Raw genomic sequence first — 14,203 nt, forward strand, 5'->3', positions numbered from 1 at the left:
GAATTATAGCTCAATTATAGCCTTTATTTTAAAGTTTCCCGGCGCCTCCACCAAAAATTTTAATAATTTTTTTATTATTTATTGATAATGTTTGTATATCTCTCCATACTACATGCAGACGATACGAATGATTTATATGTTTGCAGATACTTATTATATATTTATAAATTCTTTAAACAAAGTACTATGCACATTGTGAAACAAAAAACAAAACATAACAGACTGTAACATAAAGAATATGTTAATAAATAATAAAACTAAATAAAAATTACGTAAAAGTGCCTGGTATTTTTTTATTTATCATTTTCTATATAAAATTAAATTCTGGCCTTTCTAGAAACTTTTTCGTAAACTTCTGGAAACGTATCCTCACAATTTAATTTTTTTCTCAATTTATCGTAAAGTTTGTGATCAAACATGTTTCTAAATTCCTCCTTGGTTGTGTATGTATCAGCATACAGCATTTGGTACCTGAAAAGGACCTTAAGTGCACTTGCGAATAACCAAAACTGGACAAGACTCATCCCCAAGCCCAAAGCTGTTACTCCAATTAGGACATTTTAAAAGCACTTTGAATGAACTTAAAGCTCATTGAATTACAAATTAGAAAGCACTTTTAGAAAGTAATTTGTTTAGTAAGCAAGTCATTTAATGTTGCCCTTACTACACATATTTAATTAGTTATAATTATGGGTCATACCCGTCGTGGTCTATAGCAAATTTTTCAATTTTTCTGGTAGACTTTTCTGGTTTGAAGTCTAACACTTTTGGGACGCCGTAAACACCAACATCGACATACATTTCGGATTTGCCTGACTTTGAATGTACCATACCTGGCGCTTGTCCCAAATAAAATGGACAAAGCCATAAAGGATAAACCTGTTCATAAATTCAATAAAAATAAAACTTGCCGTTTCTGGGGTGCCCAAATTTTACAGGTAGTAGGTAGTTAGGGGTTTAAAAGTCTGGTAAAAGGAAGTCAAAAATGTTAGATACCATATCACTTACTTCAAGTGTTTCATGGAACATTTTAATGCTTTTATGTAAATGTTTAGCAGGGATTAGTATGTCCTGAATAACGTGATGATTTTCATAAAGTTCCTTGGTGGTTTCAGTCTGCGTAAGTTTCAAAAAAGAGACCTTGGGTGGCATAAGCCATCCCAGAAGGACCCTAAACAAAAGATTGTTCCCAAAGGGTATAATATCCTTAAAACAATCCTTATTAATACAACCCAACCTTGACTATAAATCATATACAATATAATATTATTACCTGAGCTTCCCAAAAAATAGATCTGGTATGCCGATGGTAGTAATCCCTTAAGGGTAAATATTCGACATCGTTTTTGTAGTAAGGATTTAATTTTTTTTCAACGTGTTTAAAAAACCAGGGTTTATACCATTTGCCTATACAATTAATCTAAAATTATTAATTTCAATTTATGTGTTATCGACCTGAAAACCAATGGGTTACTAACTTTGTCGGGTTCGGGCTTATCAGTAAAATTTCCGGTCATAACAACCGCTCGGTCAGGTCCAAATAAAATTCCTTCGACGAATTCGTTATCAGAGCATGAAGATGCTTCAACAAATCTTTCGCAGATCTTATCTAAACCATGGACGGCATGATATTTGAGTTTTATAAATTGTTTGGCAGGAATTAATCTAATCCTTGTTGCTGTTAAAATGCCCAAAGTCCCGTATGACCATGGGACCGAATAAAATAATTCAGAATTTTCGTTTTCCGAACAATTTATAACACTACCATCTCCAAGAACCATTTCGTAAGAGAGACAAATAGATTGAAAAAGGCCATGTTTATGGGATGCAGATTCTATTCCAGTGCCCATCACGAGCCCACCCACTGTAAGATCGTCTAATTCGGGAACAACCGGGATGGTCCAACCCAATGGGTTTAAAACTGTCGTCAACTGGCCCATCGTTACCATCGGTTCAACTTCCACCCACTGATTATATAATAAATAAAAAACGTTGGTACTCTAAATCTAATTACTTAAATACATGTTACTACCCTCTGGTCTAAATTAATTTCGAGAACATCCACCAAATCTACCACAATTTGGTGAGACGTATTTTTGTAGGCTGGTCTTCTAAAACTCATGGTTTGCCACCCTGGTCTCGCAGTACACAATTTCTTTTTTCTACCTTTTTTATTCCATTCTTGAACCTATTTAAAAAAAACTTCCTGACAATTATACATATAAATAAATACGCCCACTCTTAACGACTTCCCTGCTACATAAATGCAGGGTGTATTTCTGTTACACCCCGTATACATGTTATAAGTAAATATTAACGTTTTGTCTCATGTTTATTATTTTACAGTACCAGAACGGTACAATCAGAATAATTCATAAATAATTCCTGTGCTTCTTTATTTAAGTGGAAATAAATGAAGTCATTTTTTGGTCAGTGAACTTTGTGCTATGGATTTACAGGGGAATGTTCACGTAAGTAAGTAAATCTAAAGTTGATGTATTGTACTGCAAGGTAATGACACAAATACGCGAAAAGATACTTGTGTTTCTGTTTTGTTTAAAATAATCTGCTCACAAACTACTGTCTTCGTTGCAAAGTTATTTTACAAAGCAAATTTAAATTTTTTACTTATTTCAAACATGTATAAAGAGTATGCTAATTAGTAGGTAAAGCTTACCTGCTTTTGTATACTTTGTACTTTTTTTAAATGGTTCTTTGGGGCACTACTCAGTTTGAAAAAAATCCAGTTTCTTATAGCAAAATATCCATTGTATAGAAACGACAATGGTAAAAGAAAAAAACAAACTAGCACCCATCTGTAATTAATTATTAAATATTTCATGAGTGATGTTGTCTCTGCACTCATTTTTGTTAAATTGCGGTAGGATTTTCTTAAACAGAAATTAAACGTTAATATATAATTTTAGAATGGGACGAACAAAGTGTAATGACTTCACGACAAGCTTCTGATTAATTAATTGACAGAGTTTAGATAAAGGTATTATATAATGGTGCGGTGTTTACGTGTATATAGACAGTAATAAATTATGCTAAACACACTACACATAGCATCACGTAGCACCGCGTGACAACACTACACCTGAATAAAATATACAAAGCTAGATAAGATTTAAATGGATATTTGTATGAAAAAAATAGAGTACTGTAGGTGAATTGAGATTTGTGAATTTTTTTTATGATAGAAATTTCGATATTTGCTATTTTGTTATGCTTGGCATGAAGATAATAGGAGAGGGGGGGCGAAAGGGGAGTCGTTAGGAAAAAAAAGCAGGCAATGTGGGGTACCGTTTGAAAGGGCTAGTTGCAAGCAATTCAAAAACATTTTTTAAAAATTTTTTCGTAAAATATTTCGGAAGATATTTTCGAAAAAGGGTCTTATTTCGGAAACTACTGAAACTAAAATTATGAAAAAATGAACATTAAGAGAGGTTTTCTTAAGACCACATATGCAGAGAGTTCTAGCAGGGTACGGAGCCTTCGGTATGCAAGTTGAGATAGTTTTTGTGTTTTTTCTTTCGATTATGACTGTAAGGGGGCAATAATAGGTAACTTTTGGGTACTTAGTTAAACAGGGTAAAGAGAAAAATGTCGGTGGAGATACTTGTAAAAAGAAAGGCATACGTCAAATGTGCACCCCATTTACGGAGCAAGCGTGATAATATTGATCAAAAGACGGTAAAAGCAGAAAACGACAAAAATAATGAGAGCAAGGTGGGGCATCATAATGACGTTCCCGTCCAGTTGTCTTTAATTTCAACCGAACCTCTAGACGGTGTAATAGTGATAATACCGATAAAAATTTTACTAATCCACACCATCACAGAATTATAATAAATAACAACAATATAGCGGGTTGTGCTCTAACGATAATAGTATTATATTAATTTATTTTTTACCCGTGCGACTGTGATCATAATTTACCGAACTCATGATTGGTTCATTTTGGAACCTTTGTAGAACGTGTCCTTCGATGCCTGTAGATAAGGTAATTCAATTCATTTTAAAACATGTTTGCAAATAAATAAATTACTTTGACTAATTCATTATGTTCGTCGTCTTCCAACGACTTGCCGAAAAAATAACCGGCGAAAGTTTTAGATAAACTTTTAATAAGCGTCTTCCTAGATCATCTTGTGTGCGAGACGTCTTTAACGATTTTTCTTCCGATGTCTCACACACTACAACTGAAAACTCTTATTGCGGCCTTCGTATATGTAATTACAATTAAACTTATCGAAATTTGTATAAATTAATGAGACTTTTGCTCATTGGAACAAACAATTCGAAGATCATCTTCTTCGTTTTCGACCAGGAAGTTAGAAAATTAATTAGCTGCAGTAAATTAACATCATCATCACTTCATGTAGACCATAATCAATATTCTGCGACAATTTTGGCTATCCAACGAACTATTTTTACCTTAAGTTTAGACACTTTACTCCATTCTTATTGATTTCTTTTTCATTACCCGATTGTACAGAAAAAAGCTTTATTGTTAGACGAAAAACAGAGGGCCAAATGAAATAAAAAATAAAAATGCGTATGATTATTTTTGACTAGATAGTCTAATAAATATTTTGCTTGAAAATGTGCACACGTATTTTAAAAGTATTGCGCTAGTGTTTTCTACGTGTATGTAGTCGATGGGGGACACCAAAGAAAAGTCAGGAAGAAACAGCATTAGAAACTACAGTATAATGCTGCAGCAACCAGCAACCCTATTTTTCTTTAGTTCCCCTAACAGTAGTATCGGTCATATTTAATATTAAACGCTATTATTTACGTATAATACACTTGTAGCTGCATTCTGAATATCGAAGTACGTATCGATGGCATGAGTACACAGGGTCTAGACAAGACGATGTTATACGAAAAGCCCCCCAAGCTAATGGAACGGCTGTCGCCGTATCTGGTAAGTGATGTAAAATTACGAAAAAAAAAAACAGTTATTGTGGGTCAGTAATGCTAAAATAATTATGTGATCAGTCCCCTTTCATAAAACGCTTTATTAAAGAGAAGGGGGTTGCAGTTATAGGGCAAGCTTTTAGGTACTCCTGTAGTTGCAGCTGTGGGGGTCGATTATTAGGGTTTTATACTTTAGAAGAAAAAGGGGAACTCCTACAAAGTCGTTCATGCATTCATCTCCCTATTTGCAGTAAAACGTTTAACGTAAAAGCTTGAAATTTGGCACGTTGATAGAGCATATTAACAAGCACATTTTCTAGATATTAGATCTCAAAAAATATTAGTGAACGGGGCAACAGCGGGGGCTGAGGGGGCCGGAAAAATAATAATCTATGGGTCATGTGGGGTATCTAATTGAAAGGCTAAATGTAGACAATCCAAATCCCTGCAACGACACCTGCTAGGCGGGAGAAATTGAACCCTCGATACCGACGACACCTGCTATCCAACTACAGTCCTTCTCTCTGTACCAAATGACTTTCTTCTTGCTAGTCTAGTTTATATCAATTAACTTCTGTGATATTATTTTTGTAGCTTCACTTATTATTATGATAATGTAACACATGATGTAGATATTACCAGTTTTGTACTGCTGCCTTCTACTAAATAAACATAAACATAAACATAAACATATATTTTGTTAATTTTTAAGTAGTATATTTTCAGAGGTATTGCAGAAAATGTGCGTAATAAACATGTATTTCTGAAACTAGTAAAGATGAAATTATAAAAAAATCAGGATTGATACATTTTCCTTAAATAGTTTTTGAGATACTCCGTGATATTCTATGTATAAGTACCAACGCCAGTCGAATTCCAATTTCATATGCCCGAATCTAATTTGTTTGCATTGACTGACCCACATTAGTTTACGTATCCTTATGTACGCATCTACATACATGATGGGTTCAATTAACGTTAATGACTGTATAAACGTACCTTAGTTTTTTTTTTGTTTTAATTTCCTGTGGCAGGAGAAATTCCGAACGCTATTCAGAGTGCGGTTCCATCGAAACAAGACGATACTCAAAACGAATGTAAGTCGATAAAAAAAGTGATTGAGAATGGTCGTGTAGTTAGTTATATAATGTCTCCAGTGCTCAAAATGGAACCCGCTTTACCCAGGCGTAAGAAACATCCGGAATTAGCTTATCGTCATCACGAGTTTATAACCAACGAAGCGGATTTGAATCCCAACATTGAATCTTCATCGTTTCTTGATCGAACAAGGGTAATAATTTCATAGATAGAAGATAGATCAGTCCCACTTTTATCGTATTTATTATTATTTTCATTAGAGTGGGCCGTTTTTTTATTACCTTTTTAACGAGACTCTCAATCGCACCTAATTACAATTAAGTAGCAGTTTCCTGATGCGAATTATGTTGTATACCATTTACAATTAGATAATTTTATTGATGAATTAAATTGAATTGAATTATATCATAGCCGATGAGTTCGCACCTGCTTGCTTAACGCACAAACGTTAGAGGTTTCTTAGATTTTATTACATTTTTGTAGCTTTTTCTAGATACCCAACACGTAATAGAAAAAGGAATTTTACGAGAACCAACAATTCGTAACTGACTAATTAATAAAGATAAATTATAAATTTAAATGCCTCGTTTTAAAAAAATCTGTTATATGATACAAAAAAAATTCCTAGGATGCAAACAAATCTCGTTGTCTTTTATTTGATGTATCAGTACATTCAAGCATTAGTTTTCGAAATTAATATTAAGCAAAAAACGGACAATTAATTTAAAATGTTACAGCAGTTAAACATGCTTGTAGAATCACCTTCACGCTTTTTATTCACGCTTTTGATTATACAGAACAACGGTGCCTACGACCAGAAACAATATTTGATTCTAGTTAGAGTCAAAGGTAGACTTAATCGAGGCAAAATATTTTGCTTGGTTTGTAATAGGTAATTATATGATTTCTTTTTCTTTATTATTACGGCTTTATATAATAAAAATAATAATAATTATTATAAAACCAACAATTGCAATGACGATTTTTAATAGATTATAAGATGCGTATTGATTAAATGTAGATAATGTAGGAAGCAACCTGCTTGTCGTTTTTTTGCCTTGAAACATGAATAATAATTGAAAAATAATTTAAATGAAATGTTTCTTTCCCATAAAATGCTTCTTGTAACAGAATGCGGAATTAACCGAATACGAGGTAAGGCTTAANATACCATTATCATTACCAATGTAGGAAGCAACCTGCTTGTCGTTTTTTTGCCTTGAAACATGAATAATAATTGAAAAATAATTTAAATGAAATGTTTCTTTCCCATAAAATGCTTCTTGTAACAGAATGCGGAATTAACCGAATACGAGGTAAGGCTTAAGAGAGGTGCCCTCATTAAATTTTAGATAAGAAAGTAAAATTGATTTCACACTAACTACGTTTTCACTATAAAAAATATAATGAGTGTACCAAATACAGTTTTAAAGTATTTTTTCCTACTTCAATATTTGTATTTATATAGATAGGGTTGCCAAACGTTCTAATAATTATGTTTGGATGATTTTATTGTTAAATTTAATAATGGCACACGGCAGAGACCTTTAACTGCGTTTATACGTCGTATTTAAGAATATTCTGGACCGTTGGGAATTCCCCCATTGTCTCTGGCAACCCTATTATATTAATTTCTGATGGTCTATCTACAAATAGCCATGTACCTATTAATTTTAATTCCAGTCAGAAGTGAGAGGCGGTGGTCATTGGAAACCGTCTCGAAGGAGCAAGTCTGAAGGACCTTCCCGTACCAATCCTGACGATACAACTGATAACGGCGAGAGACGTAGGGAATCGGACCCTGATATTGACAACATGGTATACAACATATCAATTTTTCATCGTTTAATCCTCGAAAAACTTTTTTTTTAATCTTACAATTAATTAGAATAATTCGAAACTGTCGGCACCGCATCACGCAAATATTATTGCGTTGCATTTACTTTTAATTTTTAGTCCCCCTTCCCCTCTTTAGTTTATATTATATAGAACTCCCCAAGACAAAGGGCGATAACGATAACGATAAACTATTATCGCGCAGTTTTAAATCTATTTTTACTTTGTTTTTCTTCGGGGGTTTTCTTCTAAAAAAAAACAATTATTAACTGTAAATACCTACCTATATAACAATTTGGCAGTAGAAACTTGGTGTTTAATGTATGTACATTTTCCCCTTTAATTTTCATTTATTACCTACGTAAATAAAACAGGAAAAATATACAACCAATAAGAAGATTGATTTCTCTAATTAAAAATGCGTTATTACTAATTAGGGGTGCCCGTTGTTCTGTATGGTAAAACTTCAAGTGCACATTTACATTTTACCTTTGGGAATATATATACATGTGTATGTCTATGTTTATGTGTGTCCGCAAATGTTTAGATTACTCGCAAATATCATACTAGATATCACGTCTTATCTATTAATTGTATTTATATATTTATTTTATATTACGTTACAGGTGGGTTACTTATTTCATCACCCCTGACCAGCTATAGATAATTTTATGATTGATTGCTATCCGTATTACTTATTTACAGCAATAAATGATTAAATCTTACAATTAATTAATCTCGATACCCGAAGTATATATTCCCAAAGTTTAGCGGTTATTAAAAATCGATTCAGTTAAATTACTTAATTGTTTGTATTGATAGAATCGGGACGCTGGTTTGATAAAGAAAGCCATATCGAAAATTAGCACAGAATATCGTCTCCAGTTTGCTTGGCCTCAGGGACATATTTCGCGAAGAGATAAAGTTGATGCATCTTGCACGCCAAGAAAATCATTGTCAATGGGAGCGATCAAGCCTTCCGTTAACGCCATTGTCCACCGAAAAAGGACCGATCATGAAAATAAAGATGGTAATAAACTAATTAAATTATAGTTCCCATTTCTTCCCTTGATAAATCAAATCAAAACACATGTAATTTCCGATCTACGTTTTGCCCTCTCTTACCAGGCTTTCTAAGGGTAAGTTTTTTATCAGTTATCAATTGAATCAAAGAGAGGACGAAACGTCGGTCATGTAATAAACAAATTTTCGGTTAAATTATCCACACAGGTACTAATTAAATCATATTCAAACGTTTGAGTGATACGCGATACAGTAGTACAACGAATTTCGTTTGTAGAGAGTGAATTGGAACCATTGGTTGTCAATGACGCGACAATCCACGAGGATGCAAGAGAAAATAAGGTACAAGGGGATGTCGATTTCAAAACAGAATATAAAAAGAAATTTCGGCCATTTTCGCAGTACGAATACACCGATGGTAGATTTCTCGAGAGAAATAACAAATGCAATGAAAACGTTGCTAAAGAAGTGGCCGACAACAACAAGGGCCCGTGGTATCGGGAAGTGGTAGAACTCAGGAAAAAAGCAGGAGAATACAAGGTAAATTACCATTACTTAGGTCGGTAGGTATTACGATAAATAAAGTTGAATTGCTCGAGTTAACTTAATTTTTATATTGTTCCAGTACAGAGGATGGGGAACTGAACTAGCACCAGAAAGAATAGCGGAATTGTATAACAAACAACTAGAGTTATGGGATCAAGTTTCCCAGCGAAGTTCGCTATCGGCGTTGTCCTTGGCCTCAACTGCCCACAGGTAAGCGAATGTTAATTCGGCATTTCAAAATACGTACTTGTTTTACGTAAAGGTCATATACGAAAGATGAAAAGGATGAAAGCAATAAGAGAAGCACGCCTGCCTCTAAATCTTTAAGAAATACTGACAGTAGAATCACTAGGGAATTAATACGGCATCATTTAGAACGAACTACCGGGGGTTCAGGTGAAAAATGCTAGTGTTCTTGCATTTTTCAGATTTGTAGATAATGGTGTTTTAGAAATGGATGGTCTTATTTTGTCTCCGACTCGTGAAAAATTAGAACCGACTATTCCACGAAAGGACGACGGCTATAGATCGACTAAAGGTAGTCCCCAGAAGAGCAGTCCACTGAAAAGTTCGCCACAAAAGTCGTCGCAGAAGAAGACCTACCAGAAGCCCAAGACAATCTCGAAGAACGGTAAATACCATTATCATTACCAGGCACTTGAATAAATCCCTCTTTTCTTATTATCATTTTAGTGAGATCGCAATCATTAGACCCGGCTGAAGTTCGAGCTGAAAAGCCCAAGTCGCCAAAACACCAATCTCGATCCGCGACGACTAAAGAGAAAAAGCAACTTAACAACAATATATCAACTCTACGAAAATCTAGACCATGTAAGTCAAGTCTGTGTTTTGTTTAATTGAAGGGATAGGGAATGACGAATAAACGTTACCTAACTAAAATGTGTGCCAAGTTTCGGTAAGTCACATCTTATTTGCTAAATACTTATAATTATATTGATTTCGCCTGTAAATTCGTCAACGAGTGTGTTATTAGCACACAATAGCACTCGCTACTTTTTACACAATTTATTACCGAAACACCATTATAATTTTTGCTTGCTTTCTATATAAAGTATCAAGTACGTACTAATCTGATAACACCGTTGTAAAAATATATATAATCCAAAACTACACGCAATTCCGATGATAGTAGAAGAAGGTGATTTTGTCGGGGTTGCAGCTTTGCAGAGTTACCGAAGAAATGTACGCTTATTTTTTTGTACACGTTTTCTTCTTTAAGAACAATTTTGTTTACGTATTAGTTTTTTTTTTGTGGCAATGGCGCGAGAACGATATGCTTTTTGTGGTGCTTCGTCAAAATTTGGGGTTCGCCTAGTTCTTTCTGGAACACTTGTAACAGTTACCTATTCCGGTTTTTTAGCTTCCTTGTCTACTACATCTCGATCTAAATCTAACTTTGTTAAAACGGAAGACAAACAACAAGCTAAACCTAGTAGCAAGCAAAATGTCTCTCATGTAGCCGCAGTCAAACAACCATCAGGAGTAGGAATTGGGCGAGGTAAGATGAATATCAATCATAAATAAATACATTCAAACATACGAATTCGACCAATGAGCAAAACCAAACATTTGCTCATTTTCTAACACACGCTTGTACCTAAATAAGTCCGCGCGTACTCCTTCTTGGCACACAATTTTTAATGGGAATTTATTTGGAGACTAATTAATACTCAAAGTTCAATTGTTTCAAAAACAACCAACAAAATAATTATTATTTATTATGAGAGATAACAATGTACAATAACAAGTGTAACAACGGTTCCGATCTATCACAGCAGGGGAAAGCACGGAGAAGTCTTTTAAAAATGAAGTGGACGAGGTGCAAACGCAATCAAACTTCGAGGCAGTCGATTTGGAACCGGTGGTGAAATCACCACCCGAACCGACAAGGGTTAAATCGCCGGAGCAAATTTTAGTACGTTCACCCGATCCTGTAAATTGGACGGTACCTTTGGACACGGGAAAAACATTTACAGTAACTCAAAACATTCCCGAAAGTGAGTTAACACTAATTACATATAAGTACCTAATTTAGTTTAATTTCAAGTAGAAATAATTTGTTTGTTCCTGAAATATGAATTTGTGTAGGCGACTTTGGCGTGAGATCGTGTAGCGAAGCTAAAGTGTGGACGCCACCGGAATTGCCACCCCCGATAGCCCAATCAGCCCCACCTCAATTACCGATGGAACAAATTAAAGAACAAGGCATGTCCATCTCGTAACTTGGGACACGATTACTGCTTGCCGTTCCCATTTGATTGTTTTGCTTTAGGTACGAACTGATGTCGTACTGCACGAAATTGCAGTGATATTCCTATTACATATTAATTTACTTATTATAATTAACACAATTTTAAATTTAAGTGATTCAAATCAAATGCGTAAATGCCTGTATATACATACAAAACATGTGTAACCGAGGAAATTCAAAATGTACCATAAGTATACACATTTTACACTTGCAATTAATGAATGAACATACTGAGTATTTTTTCCTCTTATTAACAGATCATTATAAGTATAAAATAGGTACCTATTATTAAAATTTTTTCCAACGGAATGGCTTGCTTATGATATACAAGTAGTAGGGGCTTAGCACAGTGCATGTCTTTACTAAGCCATTCGTTACATTCATTAGAAAAATTACAATTTGTAGTTGTAATCATTAAAAAATTAGGCAGAAAGCAAGTAAATTGCTTGGTTTCTTCTATAGGTACACTATAGTATAGATTCACAAGCTTATTTTCATATAACATGGTGGAATCTTATTAATTACTCCTTGCTGTGAAACTTTAAGAAGGAATATACATACATATAAACACGAATTTACACCTATTATTAGTATTTCCTATTCACAAGAAACGACAAGTTGTGCGGCCTATTATCTCTTTCCTTTATATTTAATAGAGTAACTATTTTGTATTAAAGTAATGTAGCAATGAATCTTCTAAATTTTGGCGAAAACCGCATCTAAATCGGCTAGGAAGTAACCGAGTTATTCTTTTTAAAGTTTCCGTAGTTTACTTCCTGTTTAGTGGCGCCTAACATTGTTTACATCCGCGCAAGGACATTCCAAAGGCTGCAGGTGCACCGGTTTGACCTACATTTAATCGATTAGCATGATGGCCGCCGTCATCACAACCAATCAGAAGTCTCGATACGGTGGAAGCCATTAAAATCGCATTCCTGAGTTAGTAACTCTTGGTGCACCGGAGGGTGTAGTTCGTTGCACCAAATTTTTGGATATAATTACGCAAAAAACCTATGACTATTATTTTATTAGCTAAAATTAAAATATTTCGATAGTAACTATTAATAACACCAAGTAAATTAATCTAATGATTATTTATTAGGTGTAGAACTTTATTTTATTATTAATTTACTTGAAAAATATAAAAATGAGTACATTACCACAAATAAAATTAATAGAATTACTGAATATATGAACCCCTGTTCCCTTGATTTTTGATATTAATCGTAAAATTAACAGCTTCAAAAGAATAGTTATTTAAATTAAATTTACCCAGCTAAATTCGTTATTAAAAATAATTACTATATTAAGCGCTTAATATGCTTACATAGTATTACGATTTCTTTTGTGTTATGTAGATGTTCAGTAAAAGTATTATTAAAGGTATGAGTTTGGTAATAATTTTATTGCTATATACATTATTAATCGCGCCTAAAAGTTTGATAAGTTCAAAACCACAATTCCCACCTAGAACAATCTCAATATAATTAATGGTCTATCTTCATTACTGGTGGTTTAGAACTTTTCAAATATACTGTAAATAGGAATTACACCGGTTTTAACATTTAAATAAAGGTTTTTAATCTTTTACAGCTAGAACTTTAAAAGACAACAACAAACAGGCGCAAAATCAGCATCAGCGAAAAGATATTTTCGCAGTAGAACAGGAAGAAGCGGTCGCTGACGAAGAGCCATCAGCGAGTAATGACGAGTTAAAATCAGAAAAAGAAGAAGAAAACGACTCAAACAATTCATCCCCTAAAGTTTCGACTACTGAAGAAAAGAACAATGAATTTCCCCAATGTTCTCCTACTACAACTACAACTACAACAACTACCGCTGTAGCTGTTAGTCATTATTCGCTATTGCAAACTTCAGCAGGTCAAACATTCGCATCGGAAATGCTAGAGAAAGCACGCAATCGTTTCGATCGCTTCTGGGGAAGAAACTCGAAGGATACAACGTAAAATTTTGGCCATCCTAGTTACAGGAACGTATTGTTAAAATTCAAGTTGCTGTTACTGCACATCTGAGCGTCAAGCAAAGTAATCAACTTTTATAAATTTATACACATAGCTAGGCTTCAGCTAACTATTTATTATCTACATACATACATACATACATACATACGTGTTAAAAAAACAATAGATAGGATTTTTCCTACGAGTTACGTTTGCACAACGTTTTGTTATAAAACTGTTACTCAATTCCGTTCTATACGTATATATTCAATTAATTTATAGCAGTCTTAGAGCCTATCAAAAAAAAAAAAAAAAAGAAAGGACAATACTCATTTTAATCGTGGATATCTACTAGAATTTGTTGTTAAAATCGCTGTTCCGCTTGAAAAAAAAAACATTTTTCGATGGTACATAGTTCCTGTTCGAACCTTCTATTATTTGCTTTGCCCCCCCCTTCCCTCCAACTGCCCCCTAATAAGCACTCTTAAAACACCAGTTACGAGTATGTACAGTAACTTATGTCTCTAGTAAGATTTGAGGA

General features: G+C 34.0%; 2 protein-coding genes across 9 annotated transcripts; one reads left to right on the forward strand and one right to left on the reverse strand.

Annotated features, from left to right (window-relative positions):
* Nucleotides 1–279: 279 nt before the first annotated feature.
* LOC108738175 (delta(24)-sterol reductase) lies at nucleotides 280–3,007 on the reverse strand. The gene is made up of 7 exons (XM_018471449.2): nucleotides 2,678–3,007; nucleotides 2,033–2,188; nucleotides 1,479–1,967; nucleotides 1,274–1,420; nucleotides 1,009–1,206; nucleotides 701–879; nucleotides 280–471 (listed from the first exon to the last, which is right to left on the reverse strand). Exons 1-7 carry the CDS (start codon nucleotides 2,864–2,866, stop codon nucleotides 318–320), a joined length of 1,512 nt encoding a protein of 503 aa, XP_018326951.2. The 5' UTR covers nucleotides 2,867–3,007; the 3' UTR covers nucleotides 280–317.
* A 361-nt stretch (nucleotides 3,008–3,368) lies between these two features.
* LOC108738253 (nuclear protein MDM1) lies at nucleotides 3,369–13,985 on the forward strand. 8 transcript variants are annotated; one of them, XM_025979345.1, is made up of 16 exons: nucleotides 3,378–4,006; nucleotides 4,822–4,933; nucleotides 5,961–6,023; nucleotides 6,084–6,217; nucleotides 7,156–7,179; nucleotides 7,708–7,842; nucleotides 8,683–8,890; nucleotides 9,161–9,423; nucleotides 9,509–9,639; nucleotides 9,692–9,825; nucleotides 9,881–10,060; nucleotides 10,123–10,260; nucleotides 10,811–10,948; nucleotides 11,226–11,447; nucleotides 11,539–11,722; nucleotides 13,295–13,985. In XM_025979345.1, the coding sequence occupies exons 1-15, from the start codon at nucleotides 3,950–3,952 to the stop codon at nucleotides 11,670–11,672; spliced, it is 2,073 nt and encodes a 690-aa protein (XP_025835130.1). In that variant the 5' UTR covers nucleotides 3,378–3,949; the 3' UTR covers nucleotides 11,673–11,722; nucleotides 13,295–13,985. The 8 variants fall into 8 exon arrangements, with proteins under 8 accessions (XP_025835136.1, XP_025835119.1, XP_025835120.1 ...); XM_025979334.1 differs by having other exon boundaries at nucleotides 3,376–4,006; nucleotides 5,961–6,217; XM_025979335.1 differs by lacking the exon at nucleotides 7,156–7,179 and adding an exon at nucleotides 7,317–7,340 and having other exon boundaries at nucleotides 3,376–4,006; nucleotides 5,961–6,217.
* The last annotated feature ends 218 nt before the right edge of the window (nucleotides 13,986–14,203 follow it).

The sequence above is a fragment of the Agrilus planipennis genome, unplaced genomic scaffold, assembly GCF_000699045.2.
Source record: "Agrilus planipennis isolate EAB-ADULT unplaced genomic scaffold, Apla_2.0 scaffold88, whole genome shotgun sequence".
NCBI lineage: Eukaryota > Metazoa > Arthropoda > Insecta > Coleoptera > Buprestidae > Agrilus > Agrilus planipennis.

Bases quoted from the DNA above. Each gene is read 5' to 3' on its own strand.
- LOC108738253 (XM_025979334.1), top strand. From the start codon at position 3,950: ATGATTGGTTCATTTTGGAACCTTTGTAGAACGTGTCCTTCGATGCCT. The intron at 9,826-9,880 runs GTGAAAAATGCT...ATGGTGTTTTAG, and splicing joins ACGAACTACCGGGGGTTCAG to AAATGGATGGTCTTATTTTG. The intron at 10,949-11,225 runs GTAAGATGAATA...GATCTATCACAG, and splicing joins AGGAGTAGGAATTGGGCGAG to CAGGGGAAAGCACGGAGAAG.
- LOC108738175 (XM_018471449.2), bottom strand. From the start codon at position 2,866: ATGAGTGCAGAGACAACATCACTCATGAAATATTTAATAATTAATTAC. The intron at 1,421-1,478 runs GTTAGTAACCCA...TAATAATTTTAG, and splicing joins ATAAGCCCGAACCCGACAAA to ATTAATTGTATAGGCAAATG. The intron at 472-700 runs GTATGACCCATA...GGTCCTTTTCAG, and splicing joins TTTGCTATAGACCACGACGG to GTACCAAATGCTGTATGCTG.